Below are 15278 nucleotides of genomic sequence, written 5' to 3' on the forward strand. Positions count from 1 at the left end.
TCGGACAATAGATATTTAAGTTATTGAGCAGAAACCATGGATCTATCTGTTTCGACAATTTTAAAGTCCCGTAACTCTTACAAATATTGACGGATTTTGACCATTATTTTGTTATTCAGAGTAACTGTAATGATTAAAAGGAATATTAGAAATATCTGTATAACACAAATGTCACAAAAGGATGCAACAGGACTCTACGGGACTCAATAGGACAGATATGAGTAACAATATAAAAATGATTAAATCAGGGATCTTAGTCCTGAATACTTTAGAAAGATTTATTCAATTTCAGGTAAGCAAAAAAAATTGCCTGCATCAAATTCTGATTCTCTGCCAAACAGTTTGATCCAATTCACAAAGCCTTTTAGATTCCTGTGATTTACCTTCGGCTACAGCGTAAGCAGCGTCGACAATCCCCACCGATGGATCGAGCAGTAACGTTGTCATCACGTCGCCACTAGGGGGAGTTATCAACCTAATGCTACAGTCTCGGCTCACCACGAGAGAACGGATCGGGTAGAAAGGGTGTGTTGTCTGCTTGATGCTATTGACTCTCTGACTGTAAAATGAATTAATAAACATGATGTGTAAAGGAAAAGTAAAATATTGATACACGTTTGTATAAACTGTTTTTATAACAGAAAAGACAAACCAATTAGCTGCATAAGCCACTGATTGACACTAAAAATGCTTACCCAATGATATTGTACAGGTGTTGAATTTTGATGTTTAGGAAATCCTAACCCAACGGCCGTGAAGGTATTGTACAGGTGTTGAATTTTGATGTTTAGGAAATCCTAACCCAACGGCCGTGAAGGTATTGTACAGGTGTTGAATTTTGATGTTTAGGAAATCCTAACCCAACGGCCGTGAAGGTATTGTACAGGTGTTGAATTTTGATGTTTAGGAAATCCTAACCCAACGGCCGTGAAGATGCTGTACAGGTGTTGAGTTTTGTTATTTAAAAAATGCTTACCCAATGGCCGTGAAGATTAAATTCTTACTCAATGGCCATAAAGATAAAATACTTACCCAATGGCTGTGAAGATGAAATGCTTACCCAATGGCTGTGAAGATGAAATGCATACCCAATGGCTGGGAAGATGAAATGCTTACCCAACAGCTGTGAAGATGAAATGCTTACCCAATGGCCATAAAGATAAAATGCTTACCAAACAGCTGTGAAGATGAAATGCTTACCCAATGGCCATAAAGATAAAATGCTTACCAAACAGCTGTGATGATGAAATGCTTACCCAATGGCTGGGAAGATGAAATGCTTACCCAACAGCTGTGAAGATGAAATGCTTACCCAATGGCCATAAAGATAAAATGCTTACCCAACAGCTGTGAAGATATTGTACAGATGTTGAATCTTCCAAAGATCCACTTGTTTATTGGAATAGGTAAAGAACACATCATAGTTTAACTCGGCAACTAAACCATCAACAGCTGTTTCCAACGTAGCTCTGAAAAATTTGGTATTTGATTTTTATTTCTAAAAGCCAAAGTCTTAAAACATTTGTTTATTTAAGGTAGACTGTCCCTTCTGGTTTTTCTCTGAAGGATTTTGTTAATTTTTTGATATTTTGATTTTAGGTAAACCTTGATTACAAAAACCACATAAAAATCATATGTCACCATAATTATTATAAAGTTATAAGAGACGGATACAGAGAAATAAAATACATTTGCCAGGATCCGGGTAGCGATGTTACAAACGAATGACATCACAGAAGGGACAGTCTACGTTAAGAACGACCTACATCAATTATTGCCTTCAACATGGAAATGAGAACTTTTAAAAATATCTACATAATAGATTGTTTTGTTTTTTTTTCTCAAAAATCTGCTTTTAAGAATTTTTCTGTGAGAAACAATATTGCCTTTATCAAAAAGCTTATTTTAAGATTTATATGGAAAACATAAATCCTTTGTTTTACCAATATAAACAGATAATAATATAAAGACCTGTCCATCTCATCACACGAGTCGAGGTTCCAGACCCGAATAGTGCAGTCGTAACTGGCTGAAATCACTGCGGGGCCCTCAGGGTAGATAGTCAGGATATTCACACATTGAGTGTGGCCCACGAACACCATCTTCAGAAACCAATCACTGTCCCAAACTTTTACTGAAAGGGATATTAGGCACAGATTTATTGATTCAACAAAGATTATGTATTTTGCTTAAAGTAATAAAAGCTCCACTCTTTTAGATTACATTGTATACCCGATGGAGGGACTGGATGGATAACACTATATACCTCCTCCCCCATTATCATGATTGGAGCACCAGCAGGACTAATTTTATATGATTATTAAAGTGCAACCTCACAGAATCAGACTATCACAGGCACTCAGTATCACAGGCACTCAGTATCACAGGCACTCTGTATCACAGGCACTCTGTATCACATGCACTCAGTGTCACAGACACTTAGTGTCACAGGCACTCAGTATCACAGACACTCAGTATCACAGACACTTAGTGTCACAGGCACTCAGTATCACAGGCACTCAGTGTCACAGGCACTCAGTGTCACAGGCACTCAGTATCACAGACACTTAGTGTCACAGGCACTCAGTGTCACAGGCACTCAGTATCACAGGCACTCAGTATTACAGGCACTCTGTATCACAGGCACTCAGTATTACAGGCACTCAGTGTCACAGGCACTCAGTATCACAGGCACTCAGTATCACCAGCACTAAGTATCACAGGCACTCAGTATCACAGGCATTCAGTATCACAGGCACTCGGCGTCACAGGCACTCAGTGTTACAGGCACTCTGTATCACAGACACTTAGTGTCACAGGCACTCAGTATCACAGGCACTCAGTATCACAGGCGCTCAGTACCACAGGCACTCAGTATTACAGGCACTCAGTGTCACAGGCACTCAGTGTCACAGGCACTCATCACAGGCACTCAGTGTCACAGGCACTCAGTGTCACAGGCACTCAGTATCACAGGCATTCAGTATCACAGGCACTCGGCGTCACAGGCACTCAGTGTTACAGGCACTCTGTATCACAGACACTTAGTGTCACAGGCACTCAGTATCACAGGCACTCAGTATCACAGGCGCTCAGTACCACAGGCACTCAGTATCACAGGCGCTCATCACAGGCACTCAGTATCACAGGCACTCAGTATTAAAGGCACTCAGTGTCACAGGCACTCAGTGTCACAGGCACTCATCACAGGCACTCAGTGTCACAGGCACTCAGTGTCACAGGCACTCAGTGTCACAGGCACTCAGTATCACAGACACTCAGTGTCACAGGCACTCAGTATTACAGGCACTCAGTGTCACAGGTACTCAGTATCACAGGCACTCAGTGTCACAGGCACTCAGTATCACAGGCACTCAGTGTCACAGGCACTCAGTGTCACAGGCACTCAGTGTCACAGGCACTCAGTGTCACAGGCACTCAGTGTCACAGGCACTCAGTGTCACAGGCACTCAGTGTCACAGGCACTCAGTGTCACAGGCACTCAGTGTCACAGGCACTCAGTGTCACAGGCACTCAGTGTCACAGGCACTCAGTGTCACAGGCACTCAGTACCACAGGCACTCAGTATTACAGGCACTCAGTGTCACAGGCACTCAGTGTCACAGGCACTCATCACAGGCACTCAGTGTCACAGGCACTCAGTGTCACAGGCACTCAGTATCACAGGCATTCAGTATCACAGGCACTCGGCGTCACAGGAACTCAGTGTTACAGGCACTCTGTATCACAGACACTTAGTGTCACAGGCACTCAGTATCACAGGCACTCAGTATCACAGGCGCTCAGTACCACAGGCACTCAGTATCACAGGCGCTCATCACAGGCACTCAGTATCACAGGCACTCAGTATTAAAGGCACTCAGTGTCACAGGCACTCAGTGTCACAGGCACTCATCACAGGCACTCAGTGTCACAGGCACTCAGTGTCACAGGCACTCAGTGTCACAGGCACTCAGTATCACAGACACTCAGTGTCACAGGCACTCAGTATTACAGGCACTCAGTGTCACAGGTACTCAGTATCACAGGCACTCAGTGTCACAGGCACTCAGTATCACAGGCACTCAGTGTCACAGGCACTCAGTGTCACAGGCACTCAGTGTCACAGGCACTCAGTGTCACAGGCACTCAGTGTCACAGGCACTCAGTGTCACAGGCACTCAGTGTCACAGGCACTCAGTGTCACAGGCACTCAGTGTCACAGGCACTCAGTGTCACAGGCACTCAGTGTCACAGGCACTCAGTGTCACAGGCACTCCCCAGTCAGTATCACAGGCACTCAGTATCACAGGCACTCAGCGTCACAGGCACTCAGTGTCACAGGCGCTCAGTACCACAGGCACTCAGTATCACAGACACTCAGTATCACAGGCACTCAGTATTACAGGCACTCTGTATCACAGACACTCAGTGTCACAGGCACTCATCACAGGCACTCAGTGTCACAGGCACTCAGTGTCACAGGCACTCAGTATCACAGGCATTCAGTATCACAGGCACTCATCACAGGCACTCAGTGTCACAGGCACTCAGTGTCACAGGCACTCAGTGTCACAGGCACTCCCCAGTCAGTATCACAGGCACTCAGTATCACAGGCACTCAGCGTCACAGGCACTCAGTGTCACAGGCACTCAGTGTCACAGGCACTCAGTATCACAGGCACTCAGTATCACAGGCACTCAGCGTCACAGGCACTCAGTGTCACAGGCGCTCAGTACCACAGGCACTCAGTATCACAGACACTCAGTATCACAGGCACTCAGTATTACAGGCACTCTGTATCACAGACACTCAGTGTCACAGGCACTCATCACAGGCACTCAGCGTCACAGGCACTCAGTGTCACAGGCGCTCAGTACCACAGGCACTCAGTATCACAGACACTCAGTATCACAGGCACTCAGTATTACAGGCACTCTGTATCACAGACACTCAGTGTCACAGGCACTCATCACAGGCACTCAGTATCACAGGCATTCAGCGTCACAGGCACTCAGTACCACAGGCACTCAGTATCACAGACACTCAGTATCACAGGCACTCAGTATTACAGGCACTCAGTATCACAGACACTCAGTATCACAGACACTCAGTATCACAGGCACTCAGTATCACAGGCACTCAGTGTCACAGGCACTCAGTGTCACAGGCACTCATCACAGGCACTCAGTATCACAGGCACTCAGTATCACGGGCACTCAATATCACTGGCACTCAGTATCACAGGAACCCAGTGTCACAGGCACTCAGTGTCACAGACACTCAGTATCACACGCACTCAGTATCACAGGCACTCAGTGTCACAGGCACTCAGTATCACAGGCACTCAGTATCACAGGCACTCAGTATCACTGGCACTCAGTGTCACAGACACTCAGTATCACAGGCACTCAGTATCACATGCACTCAGTTTCACAGGCACTCAGTATCACAGGCACTCAGTATCACAATCGATTAAAAGTTACATTAGTTTGGCAACGGTCAAGTCAAAGTGTCAGTTTCTAGACTTCTTGATCAAATGCAGAAATTCCTCAATTGTTGGAGACTTACTTGTACCGTCTAGGGCTCCTGTTATAAGATACTTGAGTGGATTGAAGTAGGTCAGTGCTGTAATAAGCCTCTCATGTAGGTCTTTCTTGTGAATGAGTTCTTTACCTTCAAACACATTGTAGCACTAGAAACAAAATAAACCACTATGACAAGATTAGCATAATTGGCATTATTTTTCTAATTTCTTACAAGATTTCAATATACTTTCCTAAAACGACAGCATCTGTTCATACTTTGTATTATTTTCACCATGAAAAATGATTATAGTCAGAGAGGAAATTTATCATAGTCAGCAAAGTTAGAGAGGACATTTATCATAGTCAGCAAAGTTAGAGAGGACATTTATTATAGTTAGAGAGGACAGTTATTATAGTCAGTAAAGTTAGAGAGGACATTTATCATAGTCAGCAAAGTTAGAGAGGACAGTTATCATAGACAGCAAAGTTAGAGAGGGCATTTATTATAGTTAGAGAGGACAGTTATTATAGTCAGCAAAGTTAGAGAGGACAGTTATCATAGACAGCAAAGTTAGAGAGGGCATTTATTATAGTTAGAGAGGACAGTTATTATAGTCAGTAAAGTTAGAGAGGACAGTTATCATAGTCAGCAAAGTTAGAGAGGACATTTATTATAGTTAGAGAGGACAGTTATCATAGTCAGCAAAGTTAGAGAGGGCATTTATTATAGTTAGAGAGGACAGTTATCATAGTCAGCAAAGTTAGAGAGGACAGTTATTATAGTCAGTAAAGTTAGAGAGGACAGTTATCATAGTCAGCAAAGTTAGAGAGGACAGTTATTATAGTCAGCAAAGTTAGAGAGGACATTTATCATAGTCAGCAAAGCTAGAGAGGACAGTTATCATAGTCAGCAAAGTTAGAGAGGACAGTTATCATAGTCAGCAAAGTTAAAGAGGGCATTTATTATAGTTAGAGAGGACAGTTATCATAGTCAGCAAAGCTAGAGAGGACAGTTATCATAGTCAGCAAAGTTAGAGAGGACAGTTATCATAGTCAGCAAAGTTAGAGAGGACAGTTATTATAGTCAGTAAAGTTAGAGAGGACAGTTATTATAGTCAGTAAAGTTAGAGAGGACAGTTATTATAGTCAGCAAAGTTAGAGAGGACATTTATTATAGTCAGCAAAGTTAGAGAGGACATTTATCATAGTCAGCAAAGTTAGAGAGGACATTTATTATAGTCAGCAAAGTTAGAGAGGACATTTATTATAGTCAGTAAAGTTAGAGAGGACATTTATTATAGTCAGTAAAGTTAGAGAGGACATTTATTATAGTCAGTTAAGTTAGAGAGGACATTTATTATAGTCAGCAAAGTTAGAGAGGACAGTTATTATAGTCAATAAAGTTAGAGAGGACATTTATTATAGTCAGCAAAGTTAGAGAGGACAGTTATTATAGTCAGTAAAGTTAGAGAGGACATTTATTATAGTCAGCAAAGTTAGAGAGGACAGTTATTATAGTCAGTAAAGTTAGAGAGGACAGTTATTATAGTCAGTAAAGTTAGAGAGGACATTTATTATAGTCAGCAAAGTTAGAGAGGACATTTATTATAGTCAGCAAAGTTAGAGAGGACAGTTATCATAGTCAGCAAAGTTAGAGAGGACATTTATTATAGTCAGCAAAGTTAGAGAGGACATTTATGATAGTCAGTAAAGTTAGAGAGGACAGTTATCATAGTCAGTAAAGTTAGAGAGGACATTTATTATAGTCAGTAAAGTTAGAGAGGACAGTTATCATAGTCAGTAAAGTTAGAGAGGACAGTTATCATAGTCAGCAAAGTTAGAGAGGACATTTATTATAGTCAGCAAAGTTAGAGAGGACATTTATCATAGTCAGCAAAGTTAGAGAGGACAGTTATCATAGTCAGTAAAGTTAGAGAGGACATTTATTATAGTCAGCAAAGTTAGAGAGGACATTTATTATAGTCAGTAAAGTTAGAGAGGACAGTTATCATAGTCAGCAAAGTTAGAGAGGACAGTTATTATAGTCAGCAAAGTTAGAGAGGACATTTATTATAGTCAGTAAAGTTAGAGAGGACAGTTATCATATTATAGTCAGTTATTATAGTCAGTAAAGTTAGAGAGGACATTAATTATAGTCAGCAAAGCTAGAGAGGACAGTTATTATAGTCAGAAAAGTTAGAGAGGACATTTATTATAGTCAGCAAAGTTAGAGAGGACAGTTATTATAGTCAGCAAAGTTAGAGAGGACATTTATTATAGTCAGTAAAGTTAGAGAGGACATTTATTATAGTCAGCAAAGTTAGAGAGGACATTTATTATAGTCAGCAAAGTTAGAGAGGACAGTTATTATAGTCAGCAAAGTTAGAGAGGACAGTTATTATAGTCAGTAAAGTTAGAGAGGACATTTATTATAGTCAGCAAAGCTAGAGAGGACAGTTATTATAGTCAGCAAAGTTAGAGAGGACAGTTATTATAGTCAGTAAAGTTAGAGAGGACATTTATTATAGTCAGCAAAGTTAGAGAGGACAGTTATTATAGTCAGTAAAGTTAGAGAGGACATTTATTATAGTCAGTAAAGTTAGAGAGGACATTTATTATAGTCAGTAAAGTTAGAGAGGACAGTTATTATAGTCAGCAAAGTTAGAGAGGACATTTATTATAGTCAGTAAAGTTAGAGAGGACATTTATTATAGTCAGCAAAGTTAGAGAGGACATTTATTATAGTCAGGAAAGTTAGAGAGGACAGTTATCATAGTCAGTAAAGTGAGAGAGGACATTTATCATAGTCAGCAAAGTAGAGAGGACAGTTATCATAGTCAGCAAAGTAGAGAGGACAGTTATCATAGTCAGTAAAGTTAGAGAGGACAGTTATCATAGTCAGCAAAGTTAGAGAGGACATTTATCATAGTCAGCAAAGTTAGAGAGGACATTTATTATAGTCAGCAAAGTTAGAGAGGACATTTATTATAGTCAGTAAAGTTAGAGAGGACATTTATTATAGTCAGTAAAGTTAGAGAGGACATTTATTATAGTCAGTAAAGTTAGAGAGGACAGTTATTATAGTCAGCAAAGTTAGAGAGGACAGTTATTATAGTTAGAGAGGACAGTTATCATAGTCAGCAAATTTAGAGAGGACATTTATTATAGTCAGCAAAGTTAGAGAGGACATTTATCATAGTCAGCAAAGTTAGAGAGGACAGTTATCATAGTCAGCAAAGTTAGAGAGGACATTTATCATAGTCAGCAAAGTTAGAGAGGACATTTATTATAGTCAGCAAAGTTAGAGAGGACATTTATTATAGTCAGTAAAGTTAGAGAGGACATTTATCATAGTCAGTAAAGTTGAGAGGACAGTTATTATAGTCAGCAAAGTTAGAGAGGACAGTTATTATAGTTAGAGAGGACAGTTATTATAGTCAGCAAAGTTAGAGAGAACAGTTATTATAGTTAGAGAGGACAGTTATTATAGTCAGCAAAGTTAGAGAGGACGGTTATCATAGTCAGCAAAGTTAGAGAGGACAGTTATTATAGTCAGCAAAGTTAGAGAGGACATTTATTATAGTCAGCAAAGTTAGAGAGGACATTTATTATAGTTAGAGAGGACAGTTATTATAGTCAGTAAAGTTAGAGAGGACGGTTATTATAGTCAGCAAAGTTAGAGAGGACATTTATTATAGTCAGCAAAGTTAGAGAGGACAGTTATTATAGTCAGCAAAGTTAGAGAGGACATTTATTATAGTCAGCAAAGTTAGAGAGGACAGTTATTATAGTCAGCAAAGTTAGAGAGGACAGTTATTATAGTCAGCAAAGTTAGAGAGGACATTTATTATAGTTAGAGAGGACAGTTAAAGTTAGAGAGGACAGTTATTATAGTTAGAGAGGACAGTTATTATAGTTAGAGAGGACAGTTATTATAGTCAGCAAAGTTAGAGAGGACAGTTATCATAGTCAGCAAAGTTAGAGAGGACATTTATTATAGTCAGCAAAGTTAGAGAGGACAGTTATCATAGTCAGTAAAATTAGAGAGGACATTTATTATAGTCAGCAAAGTTAGAGAGGACAGTTATTATAGTCAGTAAAGTTAGAGAGGACATTTATTATAGTCAGGAAAGTTAGAGAGGACAGTTATCATAGTCAGTAAAGTTAGAGAGGACAGTTATTATAGTCAGCAAAGCTAGAGAGGACAGTTATTATAGTCAGCAAAGTTAGAGAGGACATTTATTATAGTCAGCAAAGTTAGAGAGGACAGTTATTATAGTCAGCAAAGTTAGAGAGGACATTTATTATAGTCAGCAAAGTTAGAGAGGACAGTTATTATAGTCAGCAAAGTTAGAGAGGACATTTATTATAGTCAGCAAAGTTAGAGAGGACATTTATTATAGTCAGAAAGTTAGAGAGGACATTTATTATAGTCAGCAAAGTTAGAGAGGACAGTTATTATAGTCAGCAAAGTTAGAGAGGACATTTATTATAGTCAGCAAAGTTAGAGAGGACATTTATATTAGTAGTAGAATAGAGAGACATTTATTATAGTCAGCAAAGTTAGAGAGGACAGTTATTATAGTCAGTAAAGTTAGAGAGGACATTTATTATAGTCAGCAAAGTTAGAGAGGACAATTATCATAGTCAGTAAAGTTAGAGAGGACAGTTATCATAGTCAGCAAAGTTAGAGAGGACAGTTATTATAGTCAGCAAAGTTAGAGAGGACATTTATTATAGTCAGCAAAGTAAGAGAGGACAGTTATCATAGTCAGCAAAGTTAGAGAGGACAGTTATTATAGTCAGCAAAGTTAGAGAGGACAGTTATCATAGTCAGTAAAGTTAGAGAGGACAGTTATCATAGTCAGTAAAGTTAGAGAGGACATTTATTATAGTCAGCAAAGTTAGAGAGGACATTTATTATAGTCAGTAAAGTTAGAGAGGACAGTTATTATAGTCAGCAAAGTTAGAGAGGACATTTATTATAGTCATCAAAGTTAGAGAGGACAGTTATTATAGTCAGTAAAGTTAGAGAGGACAGTTATTATAGTCAGTAAAGTTAGAGAAGATATTTATTATAGTCAGCAAAGTTAGAGAGGACATTTATTATAGTCAGCAAAGTTAGAGAGGACATTTATCATAGTCAGCAAAGTTAGAGAGGACATTTATTATAGTCAGCAAAGTTAGAGAGGACATTTATTATAGTCAGCAAAGTTAGAGAGGACATTTATCATAGTCAGCAAAGTTAGAGAGGACAGTTATCATAGCATAGTCAGTAAAGTTAGAGAGGACAGTTATTATAGTCAGCAAAGTTAGAGAGGACAGTTATTATAGTCAGCAAAGTTAGAGAGGACATTTATTATAGTCAGCAAAGTTAGAGAGGACAGTTATCATAGTCAGCAAAGTTAGAGAGGACAGTTATTATAGTCAGTAAAGTTAGAGAGGACATTTATTATAGTCAGCAAAGTTAGAGAGGACATTTATCATAGTCAGCAAAGTTAGAGAGGACATTTATTATAGTCAGTAAAGTTAGAGAGGACATTTATTATAGTCAGCAAAGTTAGAGAGGACAGTTATCATAGTCAGCAAAGTTAGAGAGGACAGTTATCATAGTCAGTAAAGTTAGAGAGGACAGTTATTATAGTCAGCAAAGTTAGAGAGGACATTTATTATAGTCAGCAAAGTTAGAGAGGACAGTTATTATAGTCAGCAAAGTTAGAGAGGACATTTATTATAGTCAGCAAAGTTAGAGAGGACAGTTATTATAGTCAGCAAAGTTAGAGAGGACATTTATTATAGTCAGTAAAGTTAGAGAGGACATTTATTATAGTCAGTAAAGTTAGAGAGAGGACATTTTTTATTATAGTCAGCAAAGTTAGAGAGGACATTTATTATAGTCAGCAAAGTTAGAGAGGACAGTTATTATAGTCAGCAAAGTTAGAGAGGACATTTATTATAGTCAGCAAAGTTAGAGAGGACATTTATTATAGTCAGCAAAGTTAGAGAGGACAGTTATTATAGTCAGCAAAGTTAGAGAGGACATTTATTATAGTCAGCAAAGTTAGAGAGGACATTTATCATAGTCAGTAAAGTTAGAGAGGACAGTTATCATAGTCAGTAAAGTTAGAGAGGACATTTATTATAGTCAGCAAAGTTAGAGAGGACATTTATTATAGTCAGTAAAGTTAGAGAGGACATTTATCATGTCAGCAAAGTTAGAGAGGACATTATAGTCAGTAAAGTTAGAGAGGACATTTATCATAGTCAAAAGTTAGAGAGGACATTTATATAGTCAGCAAAGTTAAGAGAGGACATTTATCATAGTCAGCAAAGTTAGAGAGGACAGTTATCATAGTCAGCAAAGTTAGAGAGGACATTTATCATAGTCAGCAAAGTTAGAGAGGACATTTATTATAGTCAGCAAAGTTAGAGAGGACATTTATCATAGTCAGCAAAGTTAGAGAGGACATTTATTATAGTCAGCAAAGTTAGAGAGGACATTTATTATAGTCAGTAAAGTTAGAGAGGACATTTATCATAGTCAGTAAAGTTAGAGAGGACATTTATTATAGTCAGTAAAGTTAGAGAGGACAGTTATTATAGTCAGCAAAGTTAGAGAGGACAGTTATTATAGTCAGCAAAGTTAGAGAGGACAGTTATCATAGTCAGTAAAGTTAGAGAGGACAGTTATCATAGTCAGCAAAGTTAGAGAGGACATTTATTATAGTCAGCAAAGTTAGAGAGGACATTTATTATAGTCAGTAAAGTTAGAGAGGACAGTTATCATAGTCAGTAAAGTTAGAGAGGACAGTTATCATAGTCAGCAAAGTTAGAGAGGACATTTATTATAGTCAGTAAAGTTAGAGAGGACATTTATCATAGTCAGCAAAGTTAGAGAGGACAGTTATTATAGTCAGCAAAGTTAGAGAGGACATTTATTATAGTCAGCAAAGTTAGAGAGGACAGTTATTATAGTCAGCAAAGTTAGAGAGGACATTTATTATAGTCAGTAAAGTTAGAGAGGACAGTTATCATATTATAGTCAGTTATTATAGTCAGTAAAGTTAGAGAGGACATTAATTATAGTCAGTAAAGTTAGAGAGGACAGTTATCATATTATAGTCAGTTATTATAGTCAGCAAAGTTAGAGAGGACATTTATTATAGTCAGCAAAGTTAGAGAGGACATTTATTATAGTCAGTAAAGTTAGAGAGGACATTTATTATAGTCAGCAAAGTTAGAGAGGACATTTATTATAGTCAGCAAAGTTAGAGAGGACAGTTATTATAGTCAGCAAAGTTAGAGAGGACATTTATTATAGTCAGCAAAGTCAGTAAAGTTAGAGAGGACATTTATTATAGTCAGCAAAGCTAGAGAGGACAGTTATTATAGTCAGCAAAGTTAGAGAGGACATTTATTATAGTCAGTAAAGTTAGAGAGGACATTTATTATAGTCAGCAAAGTTAGAGAGGACATTTATCATAGTCAGCAAAGTTAGAGAGGACATTTATCATAGTCAGTAAAGTTAGAGAGGACATTTATCATAGTCAGTAAAGTTAGAGAGGACATTTATCATAGTCAGCAAAGCTAGAGAGGACAGTTATTATAGTCAGCAAAGTTAGAAAGGACATTTATTATAGTCAGTAAAGTTAGAGAGGACATTTATTATAGTCAGCAAAGTGAGAGAGGACATTTATTATAGTCAGGAAAGTTAGAGAGGACAGTTATCATAGTCAGTAAAGTGAGAGAGGACATTTATCATTGTCAACAAAGTTAGAGAGGACAGTTATCATAGTCAGCAAAGTTAGAGAGGACATTTATTATAGTCAGCAAAGTTAGAGAGGACATTTATCATAGTCAGCAAAGTTAGAGAGGACATTTATCATAGTCAGCAAAGTTAGAGAGGACAGTTATCATAGTCAGCAAAGTTAGAGAGGACATTTATCATAGTCAGCAAAGTTAGAGAGGACATTTATTATAGTCAGCAAAGTTAGAGAGGACATTTATTATAGTCAGTAAAGTTAGAGAGGACATTTATCATAGTCAGTAAAGTTAGAGAGGACATTTATTATAGTCAGTAAAGTTAGAGAGGACAGTTATTATAGTCAGCAAAGTTAGAGAGGACAGTTATTATAGTTAGAGAGGACAGTTATTATAGTCAGCAAAGTTAGAGAGAACAGTTATTATAGTTAGAGAGGACAGTTATTATAGTCAGCAAAGTTAGAGAGGACAGTTATTATAGTCAGCAAAGTTAGAGAGGACAGTTATTATAGTTAGAGAGGACAGTTATTATAGTCAGCAAAGTTAGAGAGGACAGTTATCATAGTCAGCAAAGTTAGAGAGGACATTTATTATAGTCAGCAAAGTTAGAGAGGACAGTTATCATAGTCAGTAAAGTTAGAGAGGACATTTATTATAGTCAGCAAAGTTAGAGAGGACAGTTATTATAGTCAGTAAAGTTAGAGAGGACATTTATTATAGTCAGGAAAGTTAGAGAGGACAGTTATTATAGTCAGCAAAGTTAGAGAGGACAGTTATCATAGTCAGTAAAGTTAGAGAGGACATTTATTATAGTCAGTAAAGTTAGAGAGAACATTTATTATAGTCAGTAAAGTTAGAGAGGACATTTATTATAGTCAGCAAAGTTAGAGAGGACATTTATTACAGTCAGCAAAGTTAGAGAGGACAGTTATTATAGTCAGCAAAGTTAGAGAGGACATTTATTATAGTCAGCAAAGTTAGAGAGGACATTTATTATAGTCAGCAAAGTTAGAGAGGACAGTTATTATAGTCAGTAAAGTTAGAGAGGACATTTATTATAGTCAGCAAAGTTAGAGAGGACAATTATCATAGTCAGTAAAGTTAGAGAGGACAGTTATCATAGTCAGCAAAGTTAGAGAGGACAGTTATTATAGTCAGCAAAGTTAGAGAGGACAGTTATTATAGTCAGTAAAGTTAGAGAGGACAGTTATTATAGTCAGCAAAGTTAGAGAGGACATTTATTATAGTCAGCAAAGTTAGAGAGGACAATTATCATAGTCAGTAAAGTTAGAGAGGACAGTTATTATAGTCAGTAAAGTTAGAGAGGACATTTATTATAGTCAGCAAAGTAAGAGAGGACAGTTATCATAGTCAGCAAAATTAGAGAGGACATTTATTATAGTCAGCAAAGTTAGAGAGGACAATTATCATAGTCAGTAAAGTTAGAGAGGACAGTTATCATAGTCAGTAAAGTTAGAGAGGACATTTATTATAGTCAGCAAAGTTAGAGAGGACAGTTATTATAGTCAGCAAAGTTAGAGAGGACATTTATTATAGTCATCAAAGTTAGAGAGGACAGTTATTATAGTCAGTAAAGTTAGAGAGGACAGTTATTATAGTCAGTAAAGTTAGAGAAGATATTTATTATAGTCAGCAAAGTTAGAGAGGACATTTATCATAGTCAGCAAAGTTAGAGAGGACATTTATCATAGTCAGCAAAGTTAGAGAGGACATTTATTATAGTCAGCAAAGTTAGAGAGGACATTTATTATAGTCAGGAAAGTTAGAGAGGACAATTATCATAGTCAGTAAAGTTAGAGAGGACAGTTATCATAGTCAGTAAAGTTAGAGAGGACAGTTATTATAGTCAGCAAAGTTAGAGAGGACATTTATTATAGTCAGTTATTATAGTCAGTAAAGTTAGAGAGGACATTTATTATAGTCATCAAAGTTAGAGAGGACAGTTATCATAGTCAGCAAAGTTAGAG

General features: G+C 37.7%; 1 protein-coding gene across 1 annotated transcript in view; it reads right to left on the reverse strand.

Annotated features, from left to right (window-relative positions):
- The window catches only part of LOC138316371 (WD repeat-containing protein 97-like), a 63431-nt gene that overhangs the window by 37744 nt on the left and 10409 nt on the right, over nt 1–15278 (reverse strand). Inside the window, 4 exon segments of the mRNA XM_069258073.1 lie at nt 384–559; nt 1341–1469; nt 1972–2134; nt 5573–5696. Coding sequence (XP_069114174.1) covers nt 384–559; nt 1341–1469; nt 1972–2134; nt 5573–5696 — 592 coding nt within the window.

The sequence above is a fragment of the Argopecten irradians genome, chromosome 2 (assembly GCF_041381155.1).
Source record: "Argopecten irradians isolate NY chromosome 2, Ai_NY, whole genome shotgun sequence".
In the NCBI taxonomy this organism is placed as follows: domain Eukaryota; kingdom Metazoa; phylum Mollusca; class Bivalvia; order Pectinida; family Pectinidae; genus Argopecten; species Argopecten irradians.